Source organism: Impatiens glandulifera, chromosome 6 (genome assembly GCF_907164915.1).
Source record: "Impatiens glandulifera chromosome 6, dImpGla2.1, whole genome shotgun sequence".
Taxonomy (NCBI): domain Eukaryota; kingdom Viridiplantae; phylum Streptophyta; class Magnoliopsida; order Ericales; family Balsaminaceae; genus Impatiens; species Impatiens glandulifera.
In genome coordinates, this window is record NC_061867.1 from 26,458,075 (window position 1) to 26,475,429 (window position 17,355).

General features: G+C 32.7%; 3 protein-coding genes across 4 annotated transcripts; 1 reads left to right on the top strand and 2 right to left on the bottom strand.

Annotated features, from left to right (window-relative positions):
* Positions 1-7,141: 7,141 nt before the first annotated feature.
* On the top strand, positions 7,142-11,310 carry LOC124941634 (protein farnesyltransferase/geranylgeranyltransferase type-1 subunit alpha-like). The gene is made up of 5 exons (XM_047481979.1): positions 7,142-7,549; positions 8,803-8,912; positions 9,929-10,049; positions 10,245-10,340; positions 10,747-11,310. Exons 1-5 carry the CDS (start codon positions 7,319-7,321, stop codon positions 11,200-11,202), a joined length of 1,014 nt encoding a protein of 337 aa, XP_047337935.1. The 5' UTR covers positions 7,142-7,318; the 3' UTR covers positions 11,203-11,310.
* A 548-nt stretch (positions 11,311-11,858) lies between these two features.
* On the bottom strand, positions 11,859-12,758 carry LOC124942654 (uncharacterized protein C6G9.01c). The gene is made up of 2 exons (XM_047483200.1): positions 12,609-12,758; positions 11,859-12,390 (listed from the first exon to the last, which is right to left on the bottom strand). The coding sequence occupies exon 2, from the start codon at positions 12,341-12,343 to the stop codon at positions 11,930-11,932; it is 414 nt and encodes a 137-aa protein (XP_047339156.1). The 5' UTR covers positions 12,344-12,390; positions 12,609-12,758; the 3' UTR covers positions 11,859-11,929.
* Positions 12,759-14,861: 2,103 nt separating this feature from the next.
* LOC124942623 lies at positions 14,862-15,846 on the bottom strand. Of its 2 annotated transcripts, none has more exons than XM_047483159.1 (2): positions 15,440-15,846; positions 14,862-15,199 (listed from the first exon to the last, which is right to left on the bottom strand). In XM_047483159.1, the coding sequence occupies exons 1-2, from the start codon at positions 15,835-15,837 to the stop codon at positions 15,181-15,183; spliced, it is 417 nt and encodes a 138-aa protein (XP_047339115.1). In that variant the 5' UTR covers positions 15,838-15,846; the 3' UTR covers positions 14,862-15,180. The 2 variants fall into 2 exon arrangements, with proteins under 2 accessions (XP_047339115.1, XP_047339116.1); XM_047483160.1 differs by having other exon boundaries at positions 15,187-15,217.
* Between the last annotated feature and the right edge of the window lie 1,509 nt (positions 15,847-17,355).

Genomic DNA, 17,355 nt, shown 5'->3' on the forward strand with positions numbered 1-17,355 from the left:
GTGTTTGGTTAGACGTGAGCATCCAATTGCTCTTGTCTTATAAATGTCTAAACATCTATTAGACGTCAGTGTCTAACCGCACAGGTTATTAACCAAGACAAAAAGGCTTAGATGCATAGAGTGTAAGTAAAAATACGTCTAAGTAAATGTTTTTTCTTTTTGACGACCTTGTCTAATAGACCGATTAAAGCATTTTGTCTGAGTGTATCTTTATTTTCATAATAAATTTTCCCTCTCATTTTGTGCATGTACAAAATGAAAAAATAAATGTTTTGAGTTCCTTAAGACCAAAAATATTTTTGAAACATAAAAGACTTAGTACTCTGGAATAGCAAAGGCCATTGTTGATCTCCTAAAATGTATGCTCAGAAGAGTATGTTCCATGATTCCTTCCTACAGCTTTCCTGTATCACCTACACAAGAAAATATTTACAAACTTTGGTGTCCACATTCAATTGGGTCCTCGATCAATTAGTCCCATATTTGAGTAATTTTGATGAATTTCCCATTTTATGTTGTAATTAGTGTGTATGATTTTGACTTAGCAGAAGTCTTCATGTTAGTTATCCCTTAGCTTTTTAAGATGATTTTCTTTTAAAATTTCTTGACTTTGAGTCAGGTTTTAGGTTGCTAGACTTGATGGTTGCATCTAACTTATTTTTCAGCCAGCTAACAGTCGGCGGAACATAAGTTATTTCATTCTTAAAGATACCTCTTCATGAATTGGATAAGATTCAATGTCAGTTAAACTCCCTTTGACAAAACTTATTGGCTTAAGCTTGTTAGTTGCTGAGTTTGACTTTTTGCGGGACTGGTTTGGGTTATCGCTATCAAATCCTAAACCAGATTTAGATTCAGCCGGCTTCAACAGACTGATCTGATATTTGATAGATTCTCTAGACCTTGTTCACGCACTAACAACATAGTTTAACCTTTTGTTTTCAGAAGAAAGAGTTTGAATCTGTTCTTTGAGCATCTCATTCTCGGATGAGATCTCTACTACTTTCTTTTCAAAAACATATGCTTCTTGAGTTTGAGACAAAACCGGTTGAGATACTTTAAATGAAGATTTTATTTCATTTAGGGATTCTGGTAGCTTTATGTACTCTATGACCATGTCATCTGGTGCAGTTACCAGATGTTTCCTTGAAAATTTTTCAGAAAAAAATTCAAATACCTCAGTTTCCTGAGTTTCTTCTTCTTATCTTGTCATGAAGCAAGCAACCTCGTCTTCATCACTATTGCTGGATGAGAAGTAAGAGTCACTATAGTTTCGTCTGTTCTTCTTGTCGCCTTCCATAAGAGCCTTCAGCTCCTTTTCTTCGTCTTTTTTCTTTTCATCACGCTTCGGCTTCCGACATTCCGATTGGTAATGACCTAGAAGAAAAGAGTTAGAGTTACTCTTCTTCATGAAGTCGCCAAACTTCTTCACGAAGAGAGACATGGCATCACTAATAAGTTGTTGGGCAGCTGTCTGCACATCAGGAGCAGTATGTGACTCTTCAGCAGTCACCAACGCTTTGGCAATGATAATGGATGTGGATTGATCTTCTTCAATCCTGGAGTTTAGTTCGAACTCATAGGCCTTAAGATCAGCAAACAGATCGAAGAGCGAGATTTTGTTGAGGTCTTTGGATTCCCTCATATCCATTGTCTTTATGTCCCATTCCCTTGGAAGAGCACGCATGACCTTAATAGCTAGCTTCCTGTTATTATAGGTCTTTCCAAGAATAGATAGAGTGGAGACAGTTTGGCTGAACCTTGTGTCAAACTCATTCATCGTTTCTCTGGGACGCATTTTGAAATTGTCGAACTATTGAGTGACAACCATAATCTTGTTCTCCTTTGTTTGCTCATTGCCCTCACACAGTTGGGTAAGTCTATCACAGATCTCCTTTGCAGTATCACACTCGATGATGTAGTTGAACATACTGTCATCAAGAGATCTGTACAGAACGTCTAATGTCATGTTGTTGAGGCTATTCTTCCTCTTGTCTTCACTGGTCCATTCGGATTTCTCCTTATCAATCTTGATGGGACCATCTATGATAACACTCCACATATCTTTATGAAGAGAAGAGAGATGAGCACGAACTCTCTTCTTCCAAACGATATAGTTTTCTCTTGAAAATGTGGGGATCGCGGTAGCACTGGAATCTTTGGTAATGGTCGACATTCTTAATGAAAGCTTGAGAATGGAAATAGAGCTCTGATACCAATTGAAAGGATCGGCGGCACCAATAGAGACAAGGGTCTAGCTATTGATGACAAATTAGTACAAAAACGGTTTGATATAAATAATGTTAGGGATTTAAATCACTTTCTATTCTTCACAAACCCTTGCAAATTCTTGAACGATTCAAGTGCAGAAACGTTTTCTCAGGTTTGAAGCTAAGAACTGACGAAGGAGAAGATAGCAGAATGTAAATGACACAAAGAGATGTTTATGGATGTTCAGAGCAAACTCTCCTACGTCACCCATTCTTCCAACCACCGGAAGGATTCACTATACTTCTTTGAATCAAATACAGCTGCAAAGCTAGCTCACTATTGAACAGACTATGTTCAACTTATGGTATATTGAAGAATATCACTCAGCTAGACAATACTTTGATTCTATCTCTCTCTTGATGTATAAACACAGTAAACAAGAAAGCAATTCGTGAGATTGTAAGTTCAGCAAGCAAGTTTTTGTATCAAGTGTCTGATCGCGTGTTCTAGCAGTTCGTCCATTGTCCTTGAGGATCCTTAAATAGAAAGCAAGTACCAACTGTCGAATCTTCTATAATGACACATGGAGAATATCCATTGGAGAGTCTCCATAGTACACAAGTACAGTAGACATTGAGCACCATGATCGTGGTCGTACCAATATGGTAGTGTGCCGAATATTCTTCTAGGATTGACCTACAAGAAACAAGTAGTGGGAAGAATATTTGCTTACATGGCATTAATTCATTGGATGTAACTAGCTATCATACTGATCTGCACGAATAAGTGGAGAAAGAATAGCGTACAACTAGTTGATCGTGGGTAGACGGATTCTAGCTTCAAGAAACTGTTGAAGCAATGCATTAGACGTGCTCCAATTAGACTAACAAGTCTAATGAAGTTAGACGTCCCTATCTAATAGCATGATCCAATAGACCATCGAGTCTAATGGAGTTAGACGACATGTCTAACTACGAGTCCCTTCAGACTAATCTAAAGGAGTTAGACTGCACGTCTAACTTTCATCTGTTAGACTTCACGTCTAACTACGCCTGTTAGACTGCACGTCTAACTACGAGTCCTTTCAGACTAATCTGAAGGAGTTAGACTGCACGTCTAACTACGTGTCTGTTAGACTGCACGTCTAACTACGTATCTGTTAGACCACACGTCTAACTATGTCTGTTAGACTACATGTCTAATTACTTCTGTTAGACTGCACGTCTAACTACGTATCGGTTAGACTACACGTCTATCTACGTATCTGTTAGACTACACGTCTAACTACGTCTGTTAGACTGCACGTCTAACTACGAGTCCCTTCAAACTAATCTGAAAGAGTTAGACTGCACGTCTAACTTTCATCTGTTAGACTGCACGTCTAACTACGTGACTGTTAGACTACACGTTTAACTACGTATCTGTTAGACTGCACGTCTAACTACGTCTGTTAGACTGCACGTCTAACTACTTCTGTTAGACTACACGTCTAACTACGTATCTATTAGATTGCACGTCTAACTACGCTTGTTAGACTACACGTCTAACTATTTTTGTTAGACTGCATGTCTAACTACGTATCTGTTAGACTGCGCGTCTAACTACGTATCTGTTAGACTGCACGTCTAACTACGCTTGTTAGACTGCACGTCTAACTATGCCTGTTAGACTGCACGTCTAACTAAATGCGTCTAATAGCCTGTAAGTTTAATGAACCTCATTCAGACTATGTCTAATTTAGCACGTTTTAATGCACATGTACAAAAACAATTTGACGACTTAGTTTCCTTTTTATTTAAGTTTTACACAAACTCATCATCAAAATTCCGTTAGTCAAAATGATTTGACCCTTAGTCAAAATAATTTGACCCAACAGACAAGGTGTTGTAAAAATACTAGAATAATAATAATAAAAATGTGATCACAAAGGGTTAAGTACATAACTCGCAAATACACTTAACCATTTAATCAAACGCAGAATTTTCCGTTTGACGGATTCAAACCCAAGACCTCTCAAGGAGTCTTGAGATATTCACCTCTTGTTACCGCTAGACTAGAAGAGGAGATTCTAAAATATTAACAAAGATTAGCTAAACTATGAATTGAAGTATGCCTATAAATGTTCAATTATCATAAAAAAATATATATAGTTCACAATTTTTAAGATAGATATTTAAAAAAAAAAAGTATCATATATTATAGTAAATTCTCAGTCATTAATCAGGGTTTGAGGATTGTGGCCCCTAGTTTATAAATAATTTTTTTTATTAATAATTATAAATATTTTAATTAATAAAATATATATATTCGAATTAAATATATAGCAACACTATCTCATATATAAAACATTTCATAATATATATCAAAAATATTAATATAATAAGTTTTAAATGAAAAAAGATACAATAATAATTAAAAACACACATATCGTTCTAAAAAAACTATGAAAACATACTTCTCCTTGCATTTTTGGAAGCAAATTGTTCAATTAAGTCGTAATATTCTAAACGCTCATTTTCAATTTATATCATCGCTAATTCATTTAATCTTTCAATTAACAACTATGAAAACATACATATCGTTCTAAAAAAAATACCTGGTGATATAGTGTCAGTGATATGTTTTTTGTAATAGCCTGATTTGAGATAATATTGATGATATAATATCTCTACTTTACTCTACAATAAGAAAAAAATATAATAATAAATATTTTAATTTTTAAAGTGGTAAAGATTAAAGATAAACAATAAGAATAAGAAAAAATTAAACAAATAACTGAATTAGTAATATCATTACCTCAAAAAGATGATTGTTGTTACGAATCTTTGTAAACTTGAAAAAATAGAAAATGATCGACCCGCTAGGGATTTTGGATTATAAAATTATTATGTGAATTTGAAGATCGATAAAATCATAGAAAGAGAAGTTAAAAGATATGAAACTTATAATATAAAATGATGGCCGCTTAGTCGATTAGTTAAAAAAATTACAATTAATATTAGATATTACTTATTAGGTTAGAAAAGAGCAGCGACCGCTTAACCGATTAGGGTTAAAAAATTACGATTAATATTTATATATAATATAAAATGAAACTAGATATAAATGAGTAAAAAACGTAGAAAAAGAAAAAAAAATAAAAAATTATATATATTGTATAATATTTATTTAATATGAAAAGAGAAAAAAAATAATAATATTAATAATATAATATAATTATTTTATAAAAAAAAATTGGGAACCTAGTTTGACTATTTTGCCCTAAGGCTACTGGTTCGGGTCATAATCAAACTTAAAAACTTAATATACTAGAAAAACTTAATTAACCAATTATCTTGGGATTATTGGGATGATCACACATATTTTATATCTAATAATTTTTCTTCTCCTATGAATTTTATGTATCTAACAAAAATTTTTGTTATTTTTTATATTTATTTATTAGAGCAAATAAAGCAAGAAACGGTTTAATATTGCATTTTTTTCTTATAATAAGACTTAAATTAATTATTAGTAGGTTGTTTTACTATTATTTTCATCCAAAAACTCTAAAGAATATTCTATTGCAAGAATTTAGGTTAATTCATTATTATTTTTTCTTTAATTCGGGTTCTCAAACATATTATTTTGTTTAGAAAATAATTCAAATTAAGTAAAAAAATTATATTGTAATTTATGATATTCTTAAATATAATCTTTATACAACCACCAAGGTAACTCAATGGTAAAAGTCGGCTTAAGAGACCAAAATGTTACGGGTTTGATTCTATCTAGAAACGCTTTGAGTTTAAGCGGAGGGTCATGACTGTGGGGTGTCATGCTAACTCTCTTTTAAAAAAAAATATATAATTTTTATACAAAATTAAATATTGAGCTAGCAATATTGGACCGACATGAAAACACGACTCAGACCGAATACAGAAAAATTATGTTAGGGTCATGTATTTTTTTTTTTGTCAAAATTTGGTCGATCTAAAATGACCCAAAGTAGATCCGATAGCATGTTTACAAGTTTTTTTTTGAGTTTTGTGTTATCACTCACTCATTTTATTTTGTAAAATTTTTTATAAGTGGATTTGTGATTTAACTTAACTTTTGTTTTGTATTAATGTCATTTTAATTTAAAATAAAGATTACATTAGATTTGGTTCGAGTTGAATTAGATAAATCGGATCAAACATGTTATGTTCAGGTCGATTACAAATAAACATGTCAGGTCCAAGTTATAGATTTTGACATGTTTAGTAACTTCAACTCGTTAACATGACATTAAGGATGACAATTTAAAATCGCCCCGCAAAAACCAAACCGAATTACCCCGTTTGGGACGGTTTTTCCCCGAAACCGAATGAGGATGGGGCGGGGATGGTATTTGTGTCTCCCGCCGACCCGCTCCAATTTCACCCCGTTTTCACCCCGATTCTGCCCCGAATACCATAAACATAATTAAATATATTAAATCACCAATATATTTATTTATTTACTATATTTTATAAAAGTGTTAAAATTATTTCTTTATAATAATATAAAATTTTAATATATTATAATATATATTATATTAAAAAATTAGTTTATATAATTTTATTGTATAATATTTATTTATTTTTTTTAAATAAAAATTATTAACAATGCTCCTCGGAATTCCCTGAAACCGAAAAAACCGAACAGGGTGGGAATATATTAAAAAATCCCCAAAATAAAAACGAATCGGATGATAATTACATTCTCTGCCCATTGTCATCCCTACATGACATACCTTAAAACTGAATGACTCAAATTGTCACCCCAAATTAAATAGACTCAATATTATCGTTTAGGAAAACACTTTTGAGCTTTATAATAGTTTAAAAGTTAGAGAATTATTTGTTTCTTTTGTTAAACCTTAAGGGTTCTTTTGCTAAACCTTAAATGCGATGAACTTCTTTCTTGAGCTGTAGACGGTGGACGTCAAAGCAATCACTGATTGAGGATTATGCAAAATCGGAAGTAACTGTCACAAGATTGAACTGTTTGAGCAAAGAGTAAACAATTTGGAACTTGATATCCCTTAGTTTCGATTCGGTTGTAACTTAAGATCCTGCTCTATCATTCATTCCAATCGAGGAGAATGGACTCGGACGAGGACCAGAGGATTCCGTTGAGTGAGAGGCCGGAATGGTCGGATGTGATTCCTGTACCGCAAGACGAAGGACCGAATCCCGTCGTTCAGATCGCGTACACGGAAGATTTTCTGGAAACAATGAACTACTTCAGGGCTGTTTACTTCGCTGATGAGCGATCTCCGCGTGCCCTGCATCTCACTGCCGAAGCCATCGACATGAATCCTGGAAATTACACTGTAATAATCTCTCTTCCTCCCTCCATCTGCTTATGTGTATGTGAATTCGTTACTTCTTACTGTGTTCTTGTGTAACGAAGATGTAACTGGGGAAGTTATTACCTTTAACCGTGTCAGTCTAGTTCGTTGAGTCACAAGGAGATTGTTCTATACTCCACTATTTTACACAATAACCTTTGTTTTCTAATGGAGCTTTAATTATCTGAAATCAGTAGCAGAATTCTTATCTTTCAGGTTCACTAATTATGATTTTATGCCTACATTATTCTCTCTTTCATAATTTAGACAGAGACCCAACATTTGCAAGATTAGGGTGTGATCTTAATACTGAAGGATCATAAGATGTGATAACAAATAGGCCCAACATTAGTAAAAAATCAGTCTTTCTTCTCCCTGATGACAAGTATGGAAGCTTAAATATGCCCCAGCATTAGAACGTTTTGAATTCATTCCAAGAGTGAATCTGATATTTCAATCATTTGATGATATCTTTCACTTCTTATTAACTGTGAGTCTATGATTGAACAGACTTAAATTGGAACAGTGGCTAATTCATTATTGTAATGTGTGATTGTTCACTGCTATAAAACATTTCATGTTTGTCGTCACTCACTAATATCATTTTTAGCTTACATAGATTTACAATTGTGGGGAAAGTTCAAGGGCGGGCACTCCATTATGAACTTACATGGGTTGCTATGAGAGTGTCTAAAATGTGCCATGAGAGTGTTTCCATTGGCTGCTGTCAATGAAAATTATACAATCTTACTTATTGAGCCATTTGGCTAAGAAGTGTCTTATCATTGATTCGTTTTTTTCTATTATTTAAAAACTGTCACCTACATAAACATTTTATATTTTGAATTAAAGCACTTAAAAAATTGACATCTATTTTTCTTGTAGTTGATTCTCATCCATACCAAATAAGCTTATTCTATGAATTCTCCACTAGGTTAAATCTACTATTTTACCCTTTGTTTCAGCCAGGTGAGTTGTGTAGTTTTTTTTTTTCTTTCTGGCTGTTGATTTTGTGAAAGGGATACAGTTTTCAGCTCTTAAACAAACATGCCTACTGTAAACCATTGACGTTTAGGGACATGTAGGGAATATGTAGTCCACATGAAAGATACATTTATTGACCTTTTCAATTTCTGGAAGTTTCTCCAAAACTACATTTGTATACTTCAAATATATGTGCATAAAAGTCTTTCAGAGTCCTGTTCTATTAGTGTGAAGTTCTCTTGTTCTTGCAGGTTTGGCAGTTTAGGCGTCGGATACTGGAGGAGCTCAATGCAGATTTATCAAGTGAACTGTATTTTGTTGAGCATGTTGCCGCCTCTAACCCCAAGAATTATCAGATATGGTGAGCTACATTTATATATTTTCCTTCTCCCACACCCATTCCCATTTTCGTTATGCTCTTAAGCATGGCTTAAAGACTGTAGACAGGAGGGTCTACAATAAGTGTTGTCATAATGTTTGTTGTATCAGACAAAAATAATCATAATGGAGAAGATTCTGATAATGTCTTAAGGAATTTGGATACAAATTTGAAAATAATTTGCATGTTTAATGATTTTTAACTAATATTATAAAAATAAAGTAGTCTAATTTGGTATTTTGGTTGCTGAAGATGCTGATGATTTTGATTGATGATTGGATAAAGGGTTACTTTCCCAGTTCCCATTGTTATAGTCATAGACTTTTTCACTTTAAAAGTTGTTCTAATACAATGATACTTATTTTCACCTCATCATACTATTCTCATAACAATCTTAACATATGGGCCCATGATAAATGTGAGAATACAAGTTAGAAGCACATTTCAGACAATAAGATTAGATTACAATAGCACAATAGCTTCACCCAAGAATTTTCAAAAATTTACGCTATTGGATGTTACAATCTCCATGACTTAGATATGCGACGGTTCACTTTCCATCTCTAGTCCTAGATTCGATTACAATAGCACAATAGCTTCACCCAAGAATTTTCAAAAATTTACGCTATTGGATGTTACAATCTCCATGACTTGGATATGCGACGGTTCACTTTCCATCACTAGTCCTAGATTCGATTACAATAGCACAATAGCTTCACCCAAGAATTTTCAAAAATTTACGCTATTGGATGTTACAATCTCCATGACTTAGATATGCGACGGTTCACTTTCCATCACTAGTCCTAGATTCGATATTTTACGTTCTATTGAAGACCCTTGCAGTGCTTTCAACGAATAACCAGTGGCATTCAAGGAATAGGGATTCTTTTTTTTCTTGTATCTGGAACATATCATAGTTCAAAAAGGAAACCAAGTGAATAAAAGAACTTGTCAAAGTTGTTAATTTTCATTCTTAAGCATTGTAATGTCCATTATAGGCATCACAGGCGATGGCTTGCGGAGAAACTGGGAAAACATGCCATAAACAGGGAGCTTGCCTTCACCAAGAAGATTTTTGCTGAAGATGCTAAGAATTATCATGCATGGTCCCATAGGCAGGTAAGCTGGTTGCTATGATTCTCTTCTATTTGTCATGTTAAGATTTTGGAGTGATTTTGTTCCGATTCTCCCATACAATGGCATACATGCGTTTACTTAAATTTTTCTGCCTTTTAAGCAAAACATAGTTTTGAATCTGTAATGAGTAATTGAAAATGAGGATTGAGAAATCCCCTTTCTTTTTCTTCTGTTCAGTGGGTCCTTCAGACATTAGGTGGGTGGGAAGATGAACTTGCTTATTGCCAGCAGCTTCTTGAAGATGACATTTTTAATAATTCTGCCTGGAATCAGGTACAAGCCACTTTTGATCTTCTTATTTTTCTTTTAATATTCAAGTTTGTATTCACAGAGTTGTCGCAAATACGACTTCTAGTAATACAATCAGTGTCTATTGAACTTTCTCTTCCATCTTACCAATTTTTTATCTTTATATTTGTTCCTAACATGCTATTTGATTAAGGAATAAAACTAAATTTTGTATAAGAACTTGTATCCATATTAATCATTCTTACCCCCATGTACTTCAAATTTGAAATTCTTGACATTGAACTTGGCAAATACATGAATCAAGTAATTTGGGTAAAAATAATATGATTGGTGATTGGACAAAGGGTTATTTGAAATTAACCTCACATAACCCACATCAAACAAGGCCTTTAGTGTATTAAATTACAATCTTTTTTTATGTTGATAACAGAGATATTTTGTGATCACAAAATCACCTCTTTTGGGAGGATTAGAGGCCATGAGGGAATCAGAAGTAAACTATACTATAAAAGCAATAATATCTAACCCGGAAAATGAAAGTCCATGGAGATACCTCACGGGGCTTTACAAGAACGATGCAAGATCATTAGCGAACAACCCTGATGTGTCTTTGGTATGTCTGAAGATTCTGAATATGAGTAATAGTAGTAATAATACAAATCCAATATTTGCATTGAGCACTCTTCTGGATCTTCTCTGCCACGGATTCCAACCGAGCCAGGAATTCAAAGATGCAGTTGCTGCTTTGAATTCAGAGTCACCAGAAGTGGATTCTGATTTGGGAAACATGATTTGTTCGACCTTGGAACGTGTGGATCAAATGAGAGCCAGTTACTGGCAGTGGCGCAAAAACATGCTCCCTTCTGTTAAAAGCTCTTCTACTTAATGAATGACTTATTATAATTGCATTTAGCTGGATTGTTTTTGTACTCTTCACATGGTTGTATGAACAAGAATATCAATTTCAAATTATAAATGTAACAATTTGCTTCTGTCATTTTCATCTCTTTTGTGCTCACAAATAGGATCTATATATAGCCTATTTTGTAAGGATCATTAAAAAAGAAGGGTCTATAGTTTGGTTTAACTGTTGTAACATGTGTTTTCTGAATATTATTCAAATCATAATATGATTTATATTCATTTCATTTAATACAATGATTGAAAATTAGATTATGAATTATGGTTCTAATGAGATTTTTTTGTTTCATTTATGTAAAGTTTAATTTGATATTGTTTTTAATGTTGGTGAAAGCTCCAAACATAAAAAGGAAGTGAGTGAGTTTATCGGTCAATGAAAATTTAAGCAACACGATTTTATATAAACTCTAAATTATCAAATTTTATTTGAATCTCAATTCCTATACAATCACCCTATATTAATTTTAAAGAAATTGCATCTATTTTGAATCCTCTTGTTTTTGTCAAACGCAGTCAATAAATAAGGTATGGGACTGTAATATGTGTGGCCTGATTAACAAAAAAAAAGACTCAAATATAGAAATTTAATACAAATCCTTTTGCAACTTAAACCAAACAATATATAATAAAATAAATGTTCCTCCTCAACAACAACATCAAAATTAAGGTAAACAAAAATCATCAAACTACAATCAAAAACAGCAATCACAATCAAATGGACAAAGTCTAGTACCTCCAGCATCAGGTTTTCCAATACCCAATTCCTCTTCGGTATAAATAACAAGTCCATCACCTGTCTTCTTCTTCTTCTTGGATTGTGAAACCTTTTCAGAAGATCTATTACCCTTTCCAGTATCTCCACCATCCTCCTTTTTCTTCTGTTTCTTCACCGTTTTGTTGGGTACAGTTGCAGGTGTTACATTCTTCGATTTCTCTGACTTGTTGTTATTCTCAACTCTCTTCCTTTTCTTCCCTGCAAATATATCATCGATCTCATTCCCCCTCTTTTTTGCAGAACCAGAACTGCTCTTCTCTTTTACTACCACTACTGTGTGTTCTGTAATTGGTAGGGGTTGATTCGAGGAACCCTTTTTGTTCTTCGTCATTGTTAGGGATAAACGATTATGGGTTTGAAGAAGAATTCAAATTAGGCCTAGAGTAAGAAAAACAAAGGTTAGAGAAATACAAAATAATTATATCCCAAAGAGAGATTTCTCAAAGGGTTTTCTTATATTCGGATCAGCATACAAAGAAAACATATGTATAAATTACTCGATGGATTGATAAACTAAAGTAAAAATCCTTAAAAGAATCTAATTGAGTTTGTCATTAGTGAGCAGGGTTCTTATGAAAGTAATACCGACTACTCACCTTCGAGGATCCTGTGCGGATTGAAAGATGAATCTTCTAATTTCAACGACTCTTTCTCCTTCTTTAGAATGAATGTGTTGCAGGTTGAGTTGGAGAAGAAGAAGGCCTAAACCCTAATAGGAGGGTAAAGGAGAGAGAGAGAGTAAAATTGTTTTGTTCTTATTTTATTTTTTTTAATAAAAGACTCATATTTATGGGCTTTACATAAAATCTAAAATTTATAAATAATTTTAATTTTATTATAAAATATATAAATAATAAAAATAGAAATTAAACAAATTTTAAAAAATATTATTTATTCAAATAAAATAAATTATATAATTAAATTTGTAAATTTAATTTTTAATTGGGTGTTGTTATTTATTATTGTTTTTTACTTAATTATATATAAATATATATAATAATAATATATAACTAATATTTTTTTAAATAAAACTCAATAATTTTAAATAAATTTGGTCCAATTATTATGGCACTCAAACTTTAGATGTTTTTATTCGATGAAACTCGAACTTTGATTTGAATCTATGTGTTTCAATTTTAATTATTAAGACTGTTTTGTTTCGTTTATTTTGTTTGACATAACAATTTATTTTTTCTAAATCATGTCACTTGAGAAAGTAAAAAAATAACATTTGCATGATCGTATCAAGCAATCCGAATGATGTATAAATTGTTCCTCTCAATAATGGAACTTATCTTATTAGACATAAATATTTTAAGCCATTGAACCTTCTTCAATAATATTGAACTTAGATACTTTAAAATTAAATAAGACATAACAAATAAGACTTCTTCATCGCAATCATATTGTTCTCCTTCATGCATCATAAACAACACTCATCACTTACTTTTGGTCAAAATTTTTTATAAGGGTTTTATAATATATCAAATAAACATTGTTAAGATCAAACATTGTTTCCAATATGATTAGCCAAGCTAAGATCAGCCAAAGGATATGCAAAAAGACCCCTTACAAACTTAACCATGAGGATTCTCATCAATCCTTGAGATTGAAATAATATTGTTCTTCACCTGTAAAGTTAAGTCATCAATGAATTCATTGTATTCAAAAGGAATCATAACCATGTCAATTCCGGCAAGAACTCCAGCTTGGACAGAGTATGAGTAATTAGCATGGGTGGAAATGTGGTCTTGTTGAGACCCTGACAATATGATATTATAAAACCCTGAAAACATAACATAACACAACACAACACTCAATCAATGAATGAATACGCAAGAAGAAGCATATCAAATTCAAATTCAAAAAATAATAATATTTATCCTGAATTTGAGTCTGTTCTTGAGAATTCCAGTAACCAGTTGACCAACAACTGTGTTGTTTTCGTTTATCCCCTTGGTCGTTCCACCATCCCCTGCAAAGTGTTTCGCACATGCCACAACCTTTGTCCTTTTTAACAAAGCGAAATGAGTTTTGCAGTGTTCTAAACCCTAAACATATGAACATGAACAAGATGATGAAGAAGAAAACATTCTTGCCATATGACTTTAATCAAAGTTTGAGTCAATTTTTGATCAAATAATTTTTTTATTTTAACGTCTTATTTTAATAGTGAATCATACATGTCCTTGAAAACCCAATTTGAAAACAACTTTAGATAATATTTGCAATTTCTGTTTTGAAAGGGACCCATAAATAATCTATATCTACTCATATTCTTATTGATATGGTTTACATTCTTGTGCAAATGACAATTATTTTTTAATGTTAAAAACACAAATATTTTAGTAGGCTTAAAGGGTAAAAAGAAGTTTTCAATTTTATTTGTTTTAAAGGAGTCTGACATAGTTTAAAGGGTTTTAAATATCTTTAAAAAAAGGGTTGTAAAAAAAACACAAAATTATTCTCGTTGCCACGGTTTCTTTCTCGTGATACTTCTTTAGAGTTAAACTTCAATTTGTACACTTTTTGAAAAATTATATTTCTTGTTTTTAATAAGGCTTTTTTGAAGGTTATTTACTGTGGTAGAATATAAAAAAAATGTGTACAATTGGTTAAGCACATAACCCCGAAAATACACTTAATCAAACGCATAATTTAGCGTATGATAACCACCTGATAGTGGATTATAATATAAGTAAACCCATTTTTTATTTTATTTTTAGAACACTAGTTAGGGGATGTGAAAATTTTCAAATTCAATAGTTCCAATACAAAAGTGTGTAAATTATAAATACGAACATACATTTCATTCCTTAAAGTCCAAAAAACACTACTGATCATTCCTTAAAGTCCAAAAACCACTGCTCATCTTGATCCTAACAACTCGTAATGGCATGCTCAATTTATTTAGTATATTGGACCATCTATGGCAGTGGATTCTTAGTGATGAGCTAACATAGCGCAAAACCGTATCTCTTTGGTTCCCTTTTAGCCTTTTCGTAGTGCGACTATTCTTCGCGGTTAAGCTAACACACAAACCAATTTAACCCGCAGCGGAATGTGCCAGGCTCGAACACAGGGAGGCGGTGGACATCCCCTGATGTATGTTGCCGCTAGGAGAGGGATCTGAGTAAACACGATTAATTCCACTCCAAACGGTGTGGATCAAAATCTTGATAGCTCCCTTCAAATGGATGTTGTACTAATGTTATTGAAGATGGTGTAGATTGCAATTGCAATGCATAAAAATGGAAGGAAATCATCAAAAATGTTAACAACACGATGAAAGTCAAGTTAATTACAGGTATATAAGTAAATGAGAAGAAAAGTCAAGAATATTGATAGTAAAATTCAACAACCGTTCGTTCGTTCTTTCTCTCCAGATAAAATGAGAGATTAAAAAAATGAATGAATGAAAACCTACAACTCAAGCTTATCTGCTCCGGACACGGTAATTCCAATGCGTTTGACGGAATCGAAGAGAGGAATCACCATCTTCCGGTAATGAATCGGCCGTGAAAGCTCCTCCTCGAGGTTGATTTCGACATCGGAGATACCGTTTTCTTTTAGACGAAGACCTAGCTTCTCTCCGACTCGCGAAGCCACTCTCGCGTCCCAGAAATTGCTCGTGCGAGGAAACCGATTGAGCTTTAATCGGTAAGTGACGGCGAATTCTTGCTCTGAAGAAGATGCCATCGCGATGATTGATTCCGTCCGAACATTAGTTACCTGCGCCGTGATCTTCCGGCAGGAGAGAACCAGTTGAAGAACGTGATGATGGCGGCCGGCGATGCACATTTCAGACCGAAGAAGGGCAAACATCACTCTGCAAAACGGATCCCCAATCCAATATATTATTATTATTAGCTTAGGGAATACGATATTATATATTAAAATAACCCCTCCAACTTGTTTGTAATAGTAAATATAATCCTAAACTTAGTATTCTTATAACTCATAAAATAAAAGAAATTGTAGCTCATTTTGCATTTTAAAGTTTTATAAATGTACAGAAATTGTTTTAAGACTTAATAGTGTTACCAAAAATAATTATCTAAGACAAAAAAAAAAATATATAAGTTTTTTCTAAAGGTAATAGAAAAACAGGTTTTTGACACATGTTTATAAGAAAAAAAAATGATTTTTAGTTTAATGAGAAAAATTAACTTATGTTCTATTCAAGTTAGAATATATTTTATGGTGGTCAATTTGGGATGAATTACAATCAATATGATATTGAGTGGTGAAATATACACTTATAATAAACTATACAATATTAATTAGAGTTTATTTGATTTGTATTTGGGTTTGGGCTTGAGCGAAACTAAGAATTATTTAAATTTAATTACCTTAAAGTTGACCTTATAAATATGTTGTTGTAATTATTTTATAAGGTAAGACATAATTCTAGAAAGATAAACAATGTGAGACAAAACTCTTTATTCTTTTTTTCGTAGTAAAAATCTGGTGGCGGCTAAAGTTGACGTAACTATTTTGAGTGAGCCACTATAAATCTGTGTCTTTTGTTTGTTTTTTGTGTGTTTTTATAGATCATTTTAAGCATGTCAAATTTGGGGGGTCAAAATCCTAAAAATTGGTATCGAAGCGGCTAGGCTAGATTGGAACATTGGAAACGATGATAAGCGAGAATAGTATAGGACACGTGATTGGAATATTTGATTAAAACAGATTATGCATTATAGAGGATGCATATTAAAGATTATTCCTATGGAAAGAAGCTTCATGTTCTTTTGAGTGAGAAACTAGAGAAGATGAATGGAAACTCTTTGATAGACAGGTTTTGGGAGTTGTTTGATTGACGCTAGTCAAGACTCTTGCTCACAACGTAGCAAATGAGAAGACCACAATGAGTATGATAAAAACTCTTTCTGATATGTATAAGAAATCATCTACTAACAATAAAGTATAATTAATGAAAATGTTCTTCAATTTAAGAATGATTGATGGTACTTCTGTCACTACTTATTTGAACAAATTTAATAATTTTTTTAATCAATTGTTATCTATTGAGATTGATTTTAGGAACGAAGTTAGTGCCCTGATTTTGTTAGAATTTTTACCGAATAGCTGAGACTTATGAGGACATCAATTAATAACTCAGTTGGAAATGATAAACTGTAATTTATTGAAGTTAGAGATCGTATTCTTGCTGAAGAGATTCATAAAATAATTTTTGGTGAAATCTTCAAAGTTTTGATCTAAATGTTAAAAACAAGGGTAAATGTAGTGATAGAAATTTCAATCGGGGTAAGAACAATTTTATGTCAAGAAACATGAGGAGTCAGTCCAAGTCTATGCGGACATTTGATTGATGGAATT

Coding starts and splice junctions, on each gene's coding strand:
- LOC124941634 (XM_047481979.1), top strand. CDS start 7,319: ATGGACTCGGACGAGGACCAGAGGATTCCGTTGAGTGAGAGGCCGGAA. Junction 7,550..8,802: donor TGAATCCTGGAAATTACACT/GTAATAATCTCT, acceptor TTGTTCTTGCAG/GTTTGGCAGTTTAGGCGTCG. Junction 8,913..9,928: donor CCCAAGAATTATCAGATATG/GTGAGCTACATT, acceptor TGTCCATTATAG/GCATCACAGGCGATGGCTTG.
- LOC124942623 (XM_047483159.1), bottom strand. CDS start 15,837: ATGTTTGCCCTTCTTCGGTCTGAAATGTGCATCGCCGGCCGCCATCAT.
- LOC124942654 (XM_047483200.1), bottom strand. CDS start 12,343: ATGACGAAGAACAAAAAGGGTTCCTCGAATCAACCCCTACCAATTACA.